Below are 19,141 nucleotides of genomic sequence, written 5' to 3'. Positions count from 1 at the left end.
TTACCAAACACAAAATGAGGAGCTTGAGCTTTTAAAAAGCACAAGCACCTCTTCGAAAAGCTTTACCAAACCAAACCGTAAGCGAGCTCGAGTCGGCTTATGAGCTAGCTTGACTCACTTCCAGCCTTATTTGTAAGCATTTTAGCCTTTGCTACTTTTCCTTCTCAGCACCTAAACCATATGTAATCTAGAAAAATAATTGGTTTCCAGGAATCTCCAGTGCAATTTACTCGCACTTTGTTGTGTAGTTTCTGATGGGACCTAACAACAGCATGATAGCATGATTCTTTGAACTTACCAGCTCCAAAAGTTCATGAATTATAATTTAAACACTATTATGTAACAATGCTCTAAACACAAGAAATGAGTTTTGTATAGCAAGTCTTCCTTCACTGATGGTAGTTATTTATACTTTTTCGGCACATAAATAGTATGGTAGTTAGAACCTGACAAATAGAGAATAGAGAATATAACTCGCAAAAATGTTGTTTGTTGAAATATATAACAAATCCAAAAATGAAATGTTCTAAAAACAAAGAAAAAGATTAACATAAAAACAAAGATGTCCCAAATTTAAATCATAAAGAACTCCGCTATCCCAGGCGGCGGTGGTGCCCAAGTCTCCGGATAATGTAGACGGTGGCGGCAGCACATCGTCCCTTGCGGCTGTAGTCACTGTCTGCTCAACCGAATGTGTAGGCACTGCTCGCGGCAGCTGTGAACGCCTGCGAAAACTCCACTGGAGCGTAGCCATTGCTGCGCTGACTAAGAAACCCACCAGAATCGTCGTCAAAACCGAACTAAGAAAATCAGAAAGCACGTTTCTCCCTGTAATACAAAAATATTCTCAATACATAGGACACAGAACAATCGAAAAAAAAAATCAAATTCTCAGCGAACAAGTTCAGAATTCAACTCAAATGTGACACAAATTCAAGTCAATAATAATACAAATTCAACTCTAAATCCTACTGTATTTCTATCTCACAGAGTTACTAAATCTTTTTCCTATATGCAATGAATTCAAACTTTTCAATGGCCACTGCAGCTTCAAATCCACCACAGATATGATAATTTCAGTAACAGTCATCAATTATTACACAAATCTTATACCAATTTCACAAATTTTATTCCAATCTCATCAATTTCATCAATTCTTTCTTATTCTTTGACACCAAAATTTGAAAAGGGACAAGACCAGAACATGCATTGAATGTAAATACTGAAAAAAAGAAAGAACGAAGGAAAGAATCAAAACCTGAAGATGGCGATGCTTCTTACTCCTCGCGACGATTCTGCTTCTCCCAAGCTGTCCAACCTTTTGTATGTATTTCCAGTGTAAAGGCTTAGGATTCGACTATCTCATAAAAATGGGCCTTAAAGGCCTAGTTTGAATAAATAGCTTAATTAATTTTTTTAAAAAAAATTGTTTAAACAATAAATAATTATATTAAAAATAGAATATAAATAAATTATTTTGTATTTAGATTTTTAGTTATAAAAATATTTATTTTATATAAATATGATAAAAAATAGTAGTATTATGAGAGAAGTTATTTTTTTAATTTTTTTATAGACTCTTAAATAATTTTTTAGAAAACTATAATTTAGTTTTAAAAATTGCACCAGACATTAATACTACTATTCATACCCTGACTCAACATTAAGATTCAGGTTCTAAGACTCAGGTTCTAATAAAAAGGCTCAATCCACGGATTGGCCTCTCCGCATAACCGACCTCTACAAAAGAGGTCAGAGTCAACACAAACTCTCTCCAAAGAATTCGAGATCGAAGATTAACTAGCAGATAACAAGTAACTGCCGCTAAAATTTCTCAACGCACTCTGAGGAGCCATATCACAACTTCCCTAAGATAAAAAAACGGTTATCCTCTTTAAAAGTGGAACTATTCCAACGGTGGTTATTGGTTCACCATTATAAATACCCTGACAACCCAGGTATCGCTAAGTTCCAATACTCTCTAAACCTATTTAGGCTCTTGCTAACTTAAGCATCATGTTTTTGCAGGTCCCCATTCCTTTATACATGCTAGTCGGACGAAGGGTCTCTGACGCTAAGCAAGTCGGAGAACGATTAGACCAAGCTCACAAGTCCAGCCCACTAGACTCCAGTTACCCAACCCAACGTAACAACTACTATTTTTCATAAGTTACAAAAAGTTACTTTTTAAACTTTTTAAACGGCTCTAAATAATTTAAGAAAAAGTATTAAAAGACAATAATTTTAATATACAATGTATATAATAGGATTAAAAAATTAAAAATTAGATCATTAAATGTTTAATTTTAAATTTTAAAATTTAAAAAATTAGGATTAGCATTTAAATTCATTTACCATCTACGGTTATCTCTGATTTCATTGTAATCTTCAATATACGTCTAAAATTCACCGTCATCTTTTTTAGTCCTCATGTCACACCGTTGCAGACAGCCATATCGACGTCGCCACAGCCTCCCACGGACACTGCCTCCACCTCCGTCTAGCCCGACGCGTCTCTTCCCGTTTCGCGCCACTCTCTAGCAGCCATCATCGCGGACGGCAAGTCCTACCTTCCCGTCGCGTGTCTGTTGTGCCAGGTTTGTCTCTCTTCTGCGTTGGAAGCCAACATCAAAGTCGTTTTCAACTACCGCCATCTCTCTCTTTTCATACGCTCGTACTCCTCTCTCACTCTTGGAAGCAAGAGAAGCTTGTAGAACACGTTCTGCTTTTTTCGTATTTAAATTAGAAGCAAAAATCTTAGTTACTTGATGCAAAGGATGTGGTGACCAATTCTCAGATTTAGTCAAATACAACATCTCTTCCTATTGTAGCAGGTAAGAGACGGGTTTGATTGCCTTGGATAATTTACCTGTGGTATGTTTTTTTAATTATCATTGCATGGAGGATATTTCGACTTTGGAATACTTAAATGGCCACGATCACTTGATTGCAGGTAGTGGTTGATAGTTGTAGAGTATATTGTGAGTAATTGATGTATGAATTATATAAGTAGTTTAGCTATTGAAAGTTGCAGGGTGCATGTGCAATATTAGAAATTAGTATTACTTTCATACAATCAGAATAAGTCTAGGAATTAAATACAGTAACTATTTACAATTGATCCAGAAAGCACTAACAATAATAATATTGAGCAACTACCTGCATGTCATTATTTTCTAAGAACTAGCTGTATGTTGATAGACATTATTAATACTCTTCTAATATTATTTTTATTCTAACACTTCTAAGATTACAGCTATTCATCTAATTAATAAATCAGCTGCAAAACTGAATAGAAATAACTTCTAAACGTACTGCACTTGATGAGATTATTGATGAGATTAACTGGCGAGTGTAAAAATTAGTGATGGAGAGACTTTCTTTTATGAATGATACAGACAATGCTTCTAAAGATAGGTTGAATTGTCTTGGGACAGAGGTCTCACTCTTTAGAAGAGAAATATATATGACGAACTGGATAAGCAATAAGAGAACATACATGAAAAGTCTGTAATGACTCAGCTTCAGACAATCAAAGAAATAGTGTGTTATTAGAGGCAGCATTTGCTAATGGTATCTTCATCAACCAAAACTAGCGTTTGGAGGGTAGATGCTAATTCAAAATCCTCCATTAGAGGTAGCATAGAAGGTTTTTCACGGATGGGGTATTCACTCTTTATATTTTAAAAAGTATAGGAACCAAGTGTCTAACCAACCAAAAATTGAACAACTCAATTAATTATAATTATTAATAATTATTTTTAAATTTTTTAAATTCAAAATTTAAAAAATTTAAAATTAATTAAATAAACTTAATTAAAGTCTATAAAAACTTTCATCTTCTCTTCCACATTAACCTACCCACCTCCAACAATCATTCACACAAAGAGCGAAAATGGAGAGAAGGATTCTGAAGATGCTGGACCATCCTTTGTATCGTCATGGAGTTTTGCTCCGGTGGAGACTTGCACTCCCTCCGCCACAAGTTCCCTCGCCGCAAGGTAATTAATTAAACGGTGTTAGTCAGATCAGACGGTCACATCATGCTCTCCGATTTCGATCTTTCTCTCTGCTCAGATGCAATCTCAGACCGGGTGTTCCAATAACGTAAAGTCCAAACCGTTCAACCAGACCGGTTCTTCGTGGCCGAACCGGTCTCCGCTCGGTCATGCTCTTTCGTTGGGACGCACGAGTATGTTTCGTCGGAGGTAACAGCCGGTGGATCACACGGCAATGCCGTGGACTGGTGGTCATTCGGGGTATTCATCTACGAGCTATTGAATCGTCGCGATTCCATCACATCCAATCGGTCTCTGCCTTGCACTTGGTTCAGCTTCAGAAATTGTTCAAGGAAGGAGTGGTAGAGCACGAGTTGTTCTTGAACAATTACAGAAATATAAAAAAAAATATTCATTTAATACTACTCTTAATGCTTAAAACAAGAAATATTCAGTTATATTTTATATCTATAAAATAAAAAAAAAACTATAAAATTCTTAAAGAAATAGAAATATTTACATTTGCAATATAAAAAAATTTAAAAAATATATAAAAAAATATTCATTTAATATGAAAAAGAAACATTATAATACTTAATAAAAAAAACATCTATGTATATTAACTTATATATACCAATTAATCTTTTTGTTCATTTGTTAATTACATTTTCACAAGGTTTCAATTTATTTGGGAGTGATCAACCTCTCACTGTTGGGGAACAACTTTAGATTGCTTTTAAACAATGTGTATTTGTGAAAATACTGTTTTGGAAGGGTATTGACTAATAATTGTTTTCATTTTAATATATATACATCTGCATGCATATATCTAGTTGTAAGAACTTTGGTTAGTTATATTAAGTACTTGAAAAATTGTGAAGATATGATGTGAACGAATCTACTTTGATATGTAACGTCAAATGATTTGGATATTATAATGTTTAAAAAAATTATTCTTTTATTTCATATATTTAAATGTGTATATATGTATCTGTTTCTGTGTATATTTTAAAAAATATTATTATAATATAATTTTTTAAAAAATTATAATGACTAAAATTATATATTTTTTAATATATAAATATAATTAAATTAAATAATATAAAAATAATTTCTTGTATCTAAAAATTGTATAATAAATAAAAAATAAATATCATTTTAATGAAAACAATTATTTCAATCTTACTAACATTAATGAAAATATTTATTGCAGTATTACTAACAAAGTAAAATATATTTTCTTTAAGATAATTTCAAACTCAAAATTTTAAATCAAAAGAATTGTATAAAAACAAAATTTTCATAGTATAAATTTAACTAGAAAAAAAGACAGAAAGAGTGTTATTTATATTATTTTTTATTAGTTTAACATTGATGGTAATTAATTATAATAAGAGTACATAAAAAGTATATAAGGTTAATTATCAAATACTTTTTCGTTTTTAGTTCAAATTAAATAATTTTTGTTGTTAGTACAACATTGTAGATAATCACCATACCAGTGGTGAAGTTCAATTAGCATTGATAAAAATGTTATTTTGTTACCACTTATGTCTTTAGTAGGGATAAAAATGTTTATTTTGTTGGCATTTAGGTTATTGAGGAGAACAAATATAAAAATATGTAAAGGTACCATATTTTGTATTTCGTTGTGATAGTTTGCCAATTAACTTTGTAGGTTGGAAATAAATAATATTCTCATGTATTTTAAAAATAGAAAAGTCAATTAGATGTTTGAATGTTTGATTACTTAATAACACACTTATCATAAACCGAATTACAAAATATTTGCATCTAGATATATCACTGAACATCACATAGGCTGGGTTTGTTTTTAGAGACAGGACAGAACATGACACTGAAATGGAGACAATAGAACGGAGACACTAAAAATTATCTTTTGTGTATTGTGTTTGGATACGATGGACAAGACACTAATGTAATGTCTAGTATTATGTTTGGATACACATGAACAAGACTAAAATATTATATGAAATGACTAAAATAACCCTGTGATTCCAAATTTTCTACATCAATACAAATTAATTTAATAAAAAATGAGAGTACGTAGGAGTACAGACGGAACTTGAAAAAAATATTTGAAGAGGCAAAAAATTTTAATAAAAAAATATATTAGTATTTATATTAAAATAAAATTTATAAATATAATTATTTTATTTTAAAATTTATTATTAATATGTAGGAATACATATGGTTAAAATTAACAAAAAAAATAAATTTGAGTTTGATTAATAAAAAATTTTGTTTAAGTTAATAAGCCAAATTAATTTTAAATAAAAAATTAATTTTAAAAAAAATCCATTTTTACATGAAAAAACAATTAGTTTTTACATATAAAAATCTATTTTTATTTAAAAAAAAAACTATTTATTTTATCTAAAAACTGATTTTTCTTTATAAAAAACTGATTTTTCTTTAAATTATATAAAATCAATTACAATTTATAAATTATTTTTTAGCATTTTAAAAGATCAATTTTACTTTTGCTAATATTTATCTTTCAAAAGTTTTAAGATTAATTATTTTTGTTATTATTTTTATTACAAATCAAATAATATAATATAAGGTTAAAATGATATTGAAGTAAAACGATAAAAAAAAAATTATCTACCCCCAATAAAAAATTATACAGAAAGGAGAGAGTACCTGTAAAAGAAAGAGATAAAAAAAGAATAGGAAGAAAAAAAAAAGTATCTCTGAACAACGCAATAAGAAAAATAAGAAGGGGTAATAGTGGAAAAAAAGGAAAACAAAATTTATAAAATTGTCTGTGTCCACTCTTTCAAATCCCGTGTCCATCATTGTCTTTCGTGAAAGAGTGGACACAAAAGTATAAAAAACTGTCTTGGAGACAATATGTCCACTGTCCATGTCTCTGCTTCCAAACACTTTTTAAACAAATGTTGTCCATGTCTCCGTGTCCTGCCCCGAAAACAAACGCTACCATAGTTAATTAATTACAGTTTCTTATGTGATTATAATAAAAATCATTTATATTAATTATGAGAGTACGTGGGAGATCGAGTACATAAAATTTTAAGAAAAATTGATTTATAAACTAACAAGAAGGTAAAAATGGTATTGAAGTAACAAAATTAATAATAAATAAAATAACATAGAAGAGTGAATTAAATTTCTATTGAATAAATTTACAACATGCTATAGAAAAGAGAATGTAAAAAGAAAGGAATTATCAAGTCAAAATAATAAAAAAAAAGAATAACTGGGAGATAGAAAATTAAAAGGACAGCGAAAAGAGAATATGTATGATGCATAAAAGAAACTCAAATAAAAAAAAATAAGAAGGAGTAACAGTGAAATAATAAAAAATATTTATAAACAAAAAAAATATAAAAAAATTGGTATTTACCCTTTTAAATTACATGTCTATCATTGTTTTTCATTTAAAAATAAACACACACAAAAAAACTGTTATAAAAATACTGTGTTCAATATCTATATTTTTTTATCCAAACACTTTTTAACTATTTACTGTTTATATCTTTGTGTCTTATCTACAAAAATAAATACTACCTACAAAATATAAATAAATCATAGAATGGGAGATGGTAGTGATACTGCATATGTTGTCTTGTGGAGCTATAGCCACCAAGAAGTCCCCAAGCTAATAATGCCAAACGGGAGTGTACAAGGGGATGCCAAGCCCATGCCATCATAATTAGCTAACTCACAGCACAATCAATCTCTCTATATATTATAGTGGTTAGAATCGAATCGGTGATCAAACCGATCAGATTATTAAATCATTAGATTATTGGTTCAATCAGTGGATTGGATCGAATCGGTTAATTTAGTATAATTAAATAATTATATAAAATTTAACTTTTTTTATTATAAATACTTTTATTTTGTTTTTATAAAAATAATTATTATTTTTAAATTTTAATACTTTATTAATTAATTTATATTTATTGTGTTATTATATTATTATAAGTAAAAATTTACATAGAGTTATTTTCATGTGAAGTTGATATTTAAGAACTGTTAAATGATTTGACAAGTTTGACTAAATATCATCTAATAATTTTCAATTATTAACTTCATATGAAGACAATTGTATGTGTATTTTTACCTATTATTATATACTACAAGTATTTATTAGAAAAATAATATTAATAGATATCATATCATCATAAAAAGAAAAATAAATTGTGATTAATAAAATTTGTTTGTTTATCTTTTTAATTTATATATATTTAATAAAATTTATAGTTAAATAAAATATAATTGATTTAAAAATAAATAACTTTAAAATTAAAATAAATTGAATAAAGGTAAAACCAAATATTGTTATATATATTATAATTTGTATATATAATGGTAAGTAGCTTGGTGGTAAGATTACCACCCATGTTTTCCTGAGTAAGGGGTTGAACTTCATGCGATGTTTTTAGAAAATTTTTCAAATATCACGACCTTTGACACTTGGCAGCACTGGAGCATAGGAGCATGGTGGACTTGCAGAACGCTAAAACGTGGTAGACTCGCCTTCAACTGAACCAAGTGATTCGGTTTGATTCAATTTAAATTTCATTAGATTTGATCGGTTTATACCGGTTTATTCCGGATTTGACCGGCTCAATCCGATTCTCTATCTTAAGCGGTCGTAATTACAGACCGAACCAGTAATAGGTCCGATTTATCAGTTTTTTAATCGAACTGACCAGTCCAATCCAATTTTAATAACTATGCTATATATATGGTCAAAAGAAATTTTTAGTTGACCATGTTTTAAAATTAAATTTTAAATTTTAAATTTTTTGTTTTATTTTTTAAATTAAATTTTAAAATTTTGATAAAAATAAGATAATTTTAAAAGTGAATTTCTATATGTTCTTGCAATTTGTTTGCATTGAATCGAGTTATAGACAGGCATTCCTTTAATTTATCTAATAATGTTACTTATCTTTTTAATTTATCTAATAATACTAGTTATCTTTTAAAATTTAGTCTTTATTTAATCTTTTAATTTAATAATATTATTTAATTATTTTTTAATTAAATCACTTTTTAAAATTTTTAGGAATTAACTACTTAAAAAGACTCACAGTATCAAATTTAAAAATAATCCTAACTTCACTTTTCTCGTTCTCATACACAATAAACTATACAAATTCTTATTCTTCTTTCTCTAGCTCTAGTCACCGAGAATCACCACATCTGCCTCGCTGCCAACCCGCACAGCGCCTATCCGCCACACAATAAGAAAAAGAGAGTGGCAGAATGGTGTTACAATAAAAGGTAAACACTAAACAGTAACGGTTTAATTCAAATAGTGACATTTTAAAAGGCGGTTCAGGTCAAGTGGAGGGCATCAGGAATAGTGCCATTTTTAAACCAAATAGATGAAACAAGCAGAGGGATTATTTAGAGAGTAAAGTGTGATCTTCTACCTTTGAATAGTTTCTCTTTTATATTTATTATTGGTCTCACCTATAAAATTAATGGTAAAAGATCACACTTTACTCTCTAAAGTGAAATTCAAACTTTAGAGGATCCAAATCCCTAAAATTTATTTTAACACATAAAATAATTTTGGTATACATTCAAAACTCATGCAAAAATTTTTGTATTATTATTGCTAACTAAATAATTTTTCAATATATTCGAAACTCATGCAAAGATAATTGTATTTATTATTCTTGTTAAATAATTATATACCCACCCTGTCTCTATCTGTCTCTATAATTATTAAAATTTAATATAAAAATTAAATTTTAAAATTTATATAACTATCATTATATATATAACATAAACCAAAAGCTTTCAGCTGATAGAAAAAGATAACACTAATAGTTATATCTCTAATACTCTCTAAATCTCCATTATACACATTGTACAAATATTTCATTGACTCCTCATACTTTCTCTAAATATATATATGCCCCCATTAAAAAATTATACTTGCCCCCACATAAAAAAAATTACCTATTAAATTTTGTGTTAAAATATTTTAAGAATTTTGTTAACATTTGCCATAAGAGCCAATTTTAAAAATACCATAAAAAAATGTTTGACAAAAAAATATTGATTTTGTTTTATTTTCAATATATTAATTATATTAAAAAATTAAAAACTTTTATTATTATACTCTAAACATGTTCTCTTAGGATACAAGTTAGCTAACTCTTTCTATATATATATAATTTTTAGAATTAAATTTTAATATATTATTAGTATAAAATAAATTTACACGTGTATCCAATTACGTAATGTCATGTCATAAAAAAAACTTTTTTTTACATTAATCGTGTAAATGATCATCTAAAAGAACATACGTAATTAAACAACCATATAAAATATTTTATATTGTCAGTACATCAAAATTAAACTCTAATTTTTATCTAAAAGTATAAAAAAAAATATTCATTAAATCAATTTAATAAAAATAAAACATTACTAGCTATAGCATTATAAATTAAGAATTTATTTAATTGAAATTTATATCCTTAAATTTCTTTACTCAAATTTATTATTATTATTATTATTATTATTATTATTATTATTATTATTAATTTATAAAAAATTGAATTAATAACTACGTTATTAGTTATTAATATATCAATATTGATAATTAATAAATGAAAAATTATTTAATATTTTCATGTTATTTATTTTTATATATTTTAATATGTTTATACGATTTTTTTTGTTATTTTTATGTGCTATATATTTGCCCCACAACCTAAAATTTCTGGATCCACTGGCCTAACCTAACAAGTAACAACTTTGATTTCTTGGCCGGCAAGGTGGTTATAAACAATAAAATAATTCATATAAAAAAGGCAGATGTTATTTGCCATTACATATACTGAAGATTGATGTTATATATATAATCCATCCATGAAAATCAGTCCCATGAACTTGACAACTTTATTAAGTGATGGATAATTTGGTGTTAGATTACAAGAATGATCATTCTGAAATAACAATGTATAGATGATTAAATTGGAGCTGCAGGTTGAAGTGTGAGATGGCCTTGCTGAACAAACGATGCAATGCAGTCATCAAACATTTCTTCAATTGACTTAAACTTGACTCCCAGACTCTTCAGCCTTGATGTGTTCAGATCGTAATGCGGTCTATCTAGTTTCTCGAACCTGAAAATCCAACTAATTCTATTTAATAATTCACATTACACCCAAATTAAACATAATTAGCAACAAATTAAACCTTTTAGGAATAGGGAGAGTAGGATAACGAGCTGAAAGCAAAGCAACCAAATCATCATTATCCATCACAACAGAGCTGCAAAGGTATCTGCCACGGGAGGCTTCATTCTCATACACAAGGATATGGCAGAGCGCCACGTCATCGATGTGAACGTATCCCATCCTTCCATGCCATTGAAATCTCTCGGTTTCACCTTTGAGCAACCCTAGCACATCAGATGCCGTAGAACACAGATCTGGCGGCAAGCTTGGTCCAACGATGAACGAGGGTAGAATCGTCACTAAATCGATCCCATTCTCTCTGCAATACTCCCATGCCGCTCTCTCCGCCATTGTCTTCGACATCACGTACCATGCCTGCAGTTTCTCGCAGAGCTCCAAGGAGCTCCATGAAGACTCGTCTAGAGGTACTTTTGGATCAAGATCGTCTCGAACCCTAAGAGTTGAAGAAGACGAAGTTAATACCACACGACGCAGCGCCGGATTCTTCTTACACGAACGCAGCACGTTTAGAGTACCTTGGAGAGCCGGCTCCAACATCTCCGCCTGTTATATGCACCAGATTTCATCAGAACTTAAATGTGTTCGGACGAGAGTAGTATTAAAATAGATAACTTTTTTAGAAGTTTTCGTGTTGCACCTCTTTGAAAAAGACACCAAAAAATTTGTACCTTGGCATTTGACGAAGGCTTGAGGACAGGAGAGGCTATGTGGAACACACCTTTGCATCCGTTGATGGCATTGTCGAAGCTTCCTTCTTCCATTAGATCAGCTTGGACGAGGTGTAGTCTCTCTCTTGCACCTTCTAGACTCCATAAGTGTTCAAATTTCTTGTGCTTACGTAAATCTCTCACAGTTCCAGTGACATTATAACCACACAAAAGAAGTCGCTTGATAAGCCAAGAAGCTAGAAAGCCGGAAGCTCCAGTCACACACACTCTCTCTTTCTCTTTTTCCATCTTCATATCTCTCTCGTTAATTCTTATAACATGCATATATATACTGCAACTCTTTCCACAAGGATAGAATGATAAAGCTAATTGGCAATTTATTATAATCAACTCCTTGCACCAACAATGCATGACCTTCCTACCTTTGCTCTAACCATGCTGCTAGCCTCCATCACCACGTTTTTTCTTGTAATTACAAATTTCAAACCCTATTCCGTTCAACTACTAATTCAATTCTAATGGTAGTAAATAGACCAAAAAAAACAGTCAGAACTTACCTTATTTAGCATTAATTAATTGTCGTAATAATTAATAAATACTAAATAAGACAAGTTATGGCTGTTTTTGGCTGATATTTTTTGTTATCAAACATTTTCCGTATAGTATATATTGTAATTGTATAACAAAAAATGATACGTAGATTATTATTATTATTATTATTATTATTATTATTATTATTATTATTATTATTATTATCAATCACGTTAAATATATACTAAAATCAGCTACTAAAATTAGTCATCAGAATATAATACATTTTAAAATATAAATATATATTAAAAATATATTAAATGATACATTTATTTATATACCAATTATATATTAATTAATTTTAGTAACTGATTTTAATGTACAAATAATATTTTTATATTATTATTTATAGAGAAAAGGACAATTTAGTCCCTGACCTTTTAACCCGAGGACATTTTCGTCCCTGAACATTGGAAAATACATTTAAATCCCTGACGTTTCTTAAAATAAGACCGATCAGTCCCTCCGTCCATGAGCCATCCTCAGAGCGGACGGAAAACGCTAAGATGGCTCCCCCTATGCTGACCTGGCTCATCGGCATTCCCACGTGGCAAGTAAGTGAGATGGAGGTTTTGAAAACGGGACACATTAGTCCCTCTAACACAAAACGACGTCGTTCTGCCCTGGGGACATTAGTCCCTCAAACACAGGAGGGGCTTGAGGAATTGGAGTTACACACAGCTTTGCCCTGGAGTTACACACACCCCAATGGTGACGCCACCACCCTCACCACCACCCCCAATCACCATAACAACCACCCTGTTCTGACCCTTCACCTCAAAGACCCCATTTTGGAACAAAATTCAGACACCCTTTTCACACCAACACCAACAATGGCTTCCACAAACTCCACCAACTCCACCGACCCTCTTCCTTCCCCTGATGACATCGCCGCCAAAGCCCTCACAAAACGATTCGACGCACTCATCACAGTTCGAACCAAAGCCATAAAGGGAAAGGGTGCTTGGTACTGTCTCCCAATTTCAGCACAGGATTGAGGCCCGGTTCGGTTCCTTCTCCGCTTCCAATCTCAGTGGTCAACACCGGTTCGAACCATAGCAACAATAGCAGGAAGAGGGCTTCACCTGCATCACCTGTTCCTTATCAAAATCATGCCTTGGCAATGGTGGAGTCTTCAAAGTTTGGTCCTTTTGGTGGTAAAATTGGGTACACTCAGGTGCATGGTAACTCTGTGAACCAGCACCATCATCATAATCAGCATCAGCATCAGCATCATCAGCAGCAGCAGCATTTAGTACTGTCTGGTGGGAAGGAAGATTTGTGTGCTTTGCCTATGTTTGAGGACAGTGTGAAGAAGCTCAAGAGCCTTAAGACCTCACCTGGTCCTGCTTTGAGTAAGGAGCAGGTCAACTCTGCCCTTGAGTTGCTCTCTGATTGGTTGTGTGAGACTTGTGGTTCTGTGTCTCTGGCCACAATTGAGCACAGAAAGTTTCAGGCTTTTCTAAGCCAGGTTGGTTTGCCTGCAACAAATACTTTGAGGCGTGAAATCTCAGGTCCAAGGCTTGATGCTAAGTTCAGTGAGGCCAAGGCTGAGTCTGAGGCCAAGATAAGGGATGCCATGTTCTTTCAGGTGGCTAGTGATGGTTGGAAGAATATGAATTGGTATAGTTTGTGTTGTGGTGGTGAGAATTTGGTGAAGTTTGTGGTGAATCTTCCCAATGGTACTAGTGTGTTCCAGAAGGCTTTGTTCACTGGTGGAGTTGTGTCTTCCAGTTATGCTGAGGAGGTTCTGTGGGAGACTGTGACTGGTGCCAGTGGAAGTGTTGTTCAAAGGTGTGTTGGGATTGTTGCAGACAAGTTCAAGGCCAAGGCTTTGAGGAACTTGGAGGCTCAGAACCATTGGATGGTAAATACTTCTTGTCAGCTTCAGGGGTTCATTAGTTTAATCAAGGATTTTAACAACGAGGGTTTTTGGAATGAGTTAGAAGCCGTTTATTCCATTGTGAAGGTCATAAGAGGAATGATTCAGGACATTGAAGCTGAGCGACCACTGATTGGTAGATGCTTGCCTCTTTGGGAGGAGTTGAGAACCAAGGTGAAAGAATGGTGTTCCAAGTACAACATTGCGGAAGGTCCTGTAGAGAAGCTAATGTGTCCAGGGACTAATGTGTCCAGAGCAGAACGACGTCGTTTTGTGTTAGAGGGACTAATGTGTCCCGTTTTCAAAACATCCATCCCACTTATTTGTCACGTGGGAACACCGATGAGTCAGGTCAGCATAGGGGAAGCCAACTCAGCGTTTTCCGTCCGCTCTGAGGGTGGCTCATGGACGGAGGGACGGATCGATCTTATTTTAAGGAACGTCAGGGATTTAAATGTATTTTTCAATGCTCAGGGACGAAAATGTTTTCGGGTTAAAAGGTGAGGGACTAAATTGTCCTTTTCTCTTATTTATACATATTCAATTTCAAAAAATATAAAAATATAAAATACATGAAAGCGAAACTACATCATCATGAACTTGCTTGACCAATCCACCAAAGTCCAAACTAAACCCAGAGACAGCGGAACAAATAGAAGGTCATGGCCCAAATCTGAATATAAAAGCCCGTTTGATTTCTCTTTACAACTTATGATTATGAAATTGCATATTCGGACCATAAACGAAGGGGAAAAAACGCTGAAACCGAAACTTTTAATTTGAAAAATAAGAACGCATATTAAGATTATTAATTAAAAATGTTTATATGTGTAAGGATATATATTAACTAAATCAATTACATTAAATATATATTAAAAATTAACTATTAAATTAATTATTTATATAAAATATAATATATATTAAAATATAAAAATAAATTAAATTAAATATATATTTATATATAAAATACATAATAATTAATTTACTAACTGATTTTTAATTTGCGTGTCGAATTTTTTAAACTCAATCTTTAACAAATATAGCTAGATTCTTTAATCTTGACCATAACGAAATGGTATTATATGTATATAGGATAGGTACGTAAAATCCAAGAGGACAGGACCCAACTAAGTACGGATATCTCTATTGGCCAGAAATAAAACCAAATTTCTATTTCTAAATTTTCCACTTCAGACTTCTGCTTTGAAAACGATTCTCTTAAGAAACTAATTAGGAGTGTAGTTAATTAAAGTCAACTAATTAAAAAAAATTCTGTTATAAAAAAAATTATTATCTTAATTTTTCAAATTTTAAAATAAAAAAAATATAGTTTGAAGTTATAATTAGCTTCCTAAATGTTTTCTTCTAAAAATTAACTTGCTTAATTACCACTTGCTTAGTATTTATGTTAAGGTTGGCTCCTTAAATTTTTTCTTGCAATATATATTATTATAATATTTACTTTAAGACACACGTCAAATTAATAACAGTTAATAATTCACCTTCTAATTTTGTTAATGTGAAATAGACACCTATTATATTTTGCAATGTTAAAAAATTATATCTCCAATCTTTTTTTTTTTTTTTTTTTCAGAAAATCTAAACTGGAACATTGTATGTTGATTACATTGCAATTATTGGTTGTACGGGAGAACCCACCATGGAAGGGGAATCAATCCACCAATGCCTCTTTAAATAATGGCCTATCAGTATAAGATCACTCCAAACATTGTGTTTGTTTGATTGACATTAAAAAGTGAATGCAGATATTGAAACTACAAAAAAATTCACAGTTGTCATCCACAGCTAATGGCTTTAATTTCTAATAAAACACATGCAAATATTTTTGTTTTCTAGCTATATGGCAAATGCTTTTCCAAGATCATGATTGATATATGTGACATATAATAATGTATATATATATATATATATATATATGTTCTGAGTATCAACAAAATATTTATTATTACAATACGTTCACTAGGCTTGTATTAAATTTTTCTTCACATGCAAACTCTATTAATTCAATTATTTCTCCCTTTTAATTTTGGGGCACTCATATAAAACGCTAAAAACGTATTTTTTAAAAATATTTTTCAGTAATTAAAATTTAACATATATAATCGATTAAATCATGTTATTTTTGTCAAAATTAGGTTAGACAAATTGATTTAACTAAAAAAATTATAAATCAAATTTTGAATTGATCTAAATTAATATTTTTTTTAATAAAAAATGACTACAATATTTTTATTATAGAGAATAATTAAAATACTCTTATTATATATATATATATATATATATATATATATTAATTTTAAAAATTCTAAATCCTAATCCTACGATAGAAAAATAAAGGACTAAAATTTAGGATTCTCAAAATTAATATATATAATAAAAGTATTTTAGTCATTTTCTATAATACGATATTGTAGTAATTTTCTATAAAAAAAATAATATTAATTTAGACCAGTTCAAGATTTGATTCACCATTTTTCGGTCAAATCAATTTGTTTAGTGTAATTTTGACAAAAATAACACGATTTAATCGATTATATATGTTAAATTTTAATTATTAAAAAACATCTTTATAAAAAAAAAAATTTAAGCATCTTTATCTGAGTGGCTCCCTTCAACTTTTCCTTGTTTTGGTGTGCATATATTAATTAACTCGCCAATCATATACTTAATTAGTTAAGTTCTTCTATTAAAACAGAGTTTGGAGAACTTGAAAACGGAATAAAGAGCAATAAAAATTAAATATTATAGGCAAAACAAAGTAGTAGTACAATGACTTGACAATGATTATAAGAACCCACCATTGACAAAACCACCATAACTTTCAAGATCACAATCCCTGTAGAATATTTCCTTTATTAGCACTATGCAATTTTCATGCAATTGAAAATGAAGTGACTTCTATCTCCAATTCATTCATATTCGACACGGCCAATATAACTGCAAAAATATAATCATAATCAGAAGGGTATGCATGTTAATTAATTACTATACTCCAAATCTTAGCCCAAATTGTTGTTTTCGTGAGGCATCCAACTTCCCTTAGCTTTGCCAACCGTATTCAAATTTTCTTAGTGTATGCATGTTAATTATCTATAGGCAAAATATAACAGGAACAAAGATGCGGGTCATATATATAAACAATGTAACAAAATTATGACTTATATAACAAGTGTATGCAAATATTCATAATGATTAGTAAAATCCATAATTTGGTTCACGTTTTTCATGGAAGAAGGACATGAATCCAAGTTGGCAAGTCACGTTGCGTTGAAAATATTTGGCACTTGTTTCAGTGTAGCAAGCGTTAAGGGACACATACATCTTGTCCCACCAAATTAACTTAATTGTATTTATATTATATTGTTATTTAGCTTAGCTTGGCCATTATTTTACTTTCGGCTTTTATTTTCAAGAAGATAATGTTTTATCCATATAGCTTTCAATTTAAATCTCACCGCTTTTAATCTTCAAGGAGAATTGTTTGCCATTTGGAGAGGATATCTCTTAGTTTGAGATGTGGGTCAACGAGATGTTATTTGTGAGACGGATTGTGTGAAAGCATTTAATCTTGTTACTCAAGATGGTTTTGGATTTATTGATCCATTAGTACTCAAAATAAGAGATATCATGCATTGGAATTGGCGTGTTGACTTTCGTTTGATTATGAGAAATGCAAACCAGTGGCAGATACTATGGCAAAGATGACGATGAAATTACAACTTTCACATATAGAGTTTCTTTCACCTTGAAAAGAGTTTAAGAGTAATCTTAAATGTAATTGTCCCTATATTTAAACAGTTCTTTGTTTTATTTGTTTTGTTTTTCTTTGTTTAATTTATTTCAGTCATAAAAAAAATCTCACCGCTTTTACTTAATTATTCGGAAACTTGCGTCAATTGTCAAACTCATTATTAGCATTACTGCTCATTTTAATGTGTTGATATTTTTAATGTATTTTAAAAATAGCTTTATGTTAAAATTCTTAATTTTTTTTATTAGTTTTTAACATTAAAAAATTAACAAGCAAGGATTTATCATAGTGAAATAATAAATGCCTAGTGGTAGGAAAATGAAGACATATAGTTAAGCCAAAAAGAATCTAATCACATGTTAATGTTCCCATTTTCACTCAAATAATCAGTGTCTCCAAGTAGCATTTTTCTTATTTTTATGTCCATCTAGAAGCATATATTTTACATTGTTTAAAACATGACGGTAGTGGATTGAAACCTGAGGACGAATATACAAAAAAAAAAAAACTGAGATGGAGAGATTAGAGTATGTATGTAATTGAGGCAATAAAATAATAAATTAATTAACAAAATTTGAAAAAAAAAAAGGAACACGCCCAGTGGGACTCGAACCCACAATCGCTTGATTAGAAGTCAAGCGCCTTATCCATTAGGCCATGGGCGCTGTTGATGAACTATTAGCATTATAATTTTAATAATGTTTGTTAAGATAACACCAATAATGAAAAATATTAAAAATAAACAGAATTTATTTTTTTTGTCATTATTTTTAATTATCAACTTATTTTTTTAATTTAAAAATTTAACAATATATTTTTATACATTAATAACTAATTGCTAGTCAAAATAATAAATTCTAATAGTTTTTAATATTTTTCATTAAGAATATCAAATTGAACTTTCAAGCACTATCGTTAACTATTAATTATGTGATAGATTTTTTTTTGGTGACTGAATTATGTGATAGATATGTCATGTCACTCTATTTTATTCAACAACCATCATAATTTTA

The 19,141-nt window shown here is 30.3% G+C and overlaps 1 protein-coding gene, 1 long non-coding RNA gene, 1 other non-coding gene and 1 pseudogene across 3 annotated transcripts; 1 reads left to right on the top strand and 3 right to left on the bottom strand.

Moving 5' to 3' along the window:
* Positions 1 to 470: 470 nt before the first annotated feature.
* On the bottom strand, positions 471 to 1,351 carry LOC107612269 (uncharacterized). The gene is made up of 2 exons (XR_001613666.3): positions 1,259 to 1,351; positions 471 to 828 (listed from the first exon to the last, which is right to left on the bottom strand). It is a non-coding gene; the product is annotated as an uncharacterized LOC107612269 (long non-coding RNA).
* A 9,632-nt stretch (positions 1,352 to 10,983) lies between these two features.
* LOC107613739 (tetraketide alpha-pyrone reductase 1-like) lies at positions 10,984 to 12,171 on the bottom strand. Its single transcript, XM_016315868.3, has 3 exons — positions 11,884 to 12,171; positions 11,214 to 11,758; positions 10,984 to 11,140 (listed from the first exon to the last, which is right to left on the bottom strand). The coding sequence occupies exons 1-3, from the start codon at positions 12,169 to 12,171 to the stop codon at positions 10,984 to 10,986; spliced, it is 990 nt and encodes a 329-aa protein (XP_016171354.3).
* An 809-nt stretch (positions 12,172 to 12,980) lies between these two features.
* On the top strand, positions 12,981 to 14,860 carry LOC107610304 (uncharacterized; annotated as a pseudogene).
* A 3,860-nt stretch (positions 14,861 to 18,720) lies between these two features.
* On the bottom strand, positions 18,721 to 18,793 carry TRNAR-UCU (transfer RNA arginine (anticodon UCU)). Its single transcript has one exon. It is a non-coding gene; the product is annotated as a tRNA-Arg (tRNA).
* Between the last annotated feature and the right edge of the window lie 348 nt (positions 18,794 to 19,141).

The sequence above is a fragment of the Arachis ipaensis genome, chromosome B8 (genome assembly GCF_059453495.1).
Source record: "Arachis ipaensis isolate K30076 ecotype BB chromosome B8, ASM5945349v1, whole genome shotgun sequence".
NCBI lineage: Eukaryota > Viridiplantae > Streptophyta > Magnoliopsida > Fabales > Fabaceae > Arachis > Arachis ipaensis.
The sequence above is the reverse complement of the archived record's forward strand: the minus strand, read 5'-3'. Positions and strand labels throughout refer to the sequence as shown.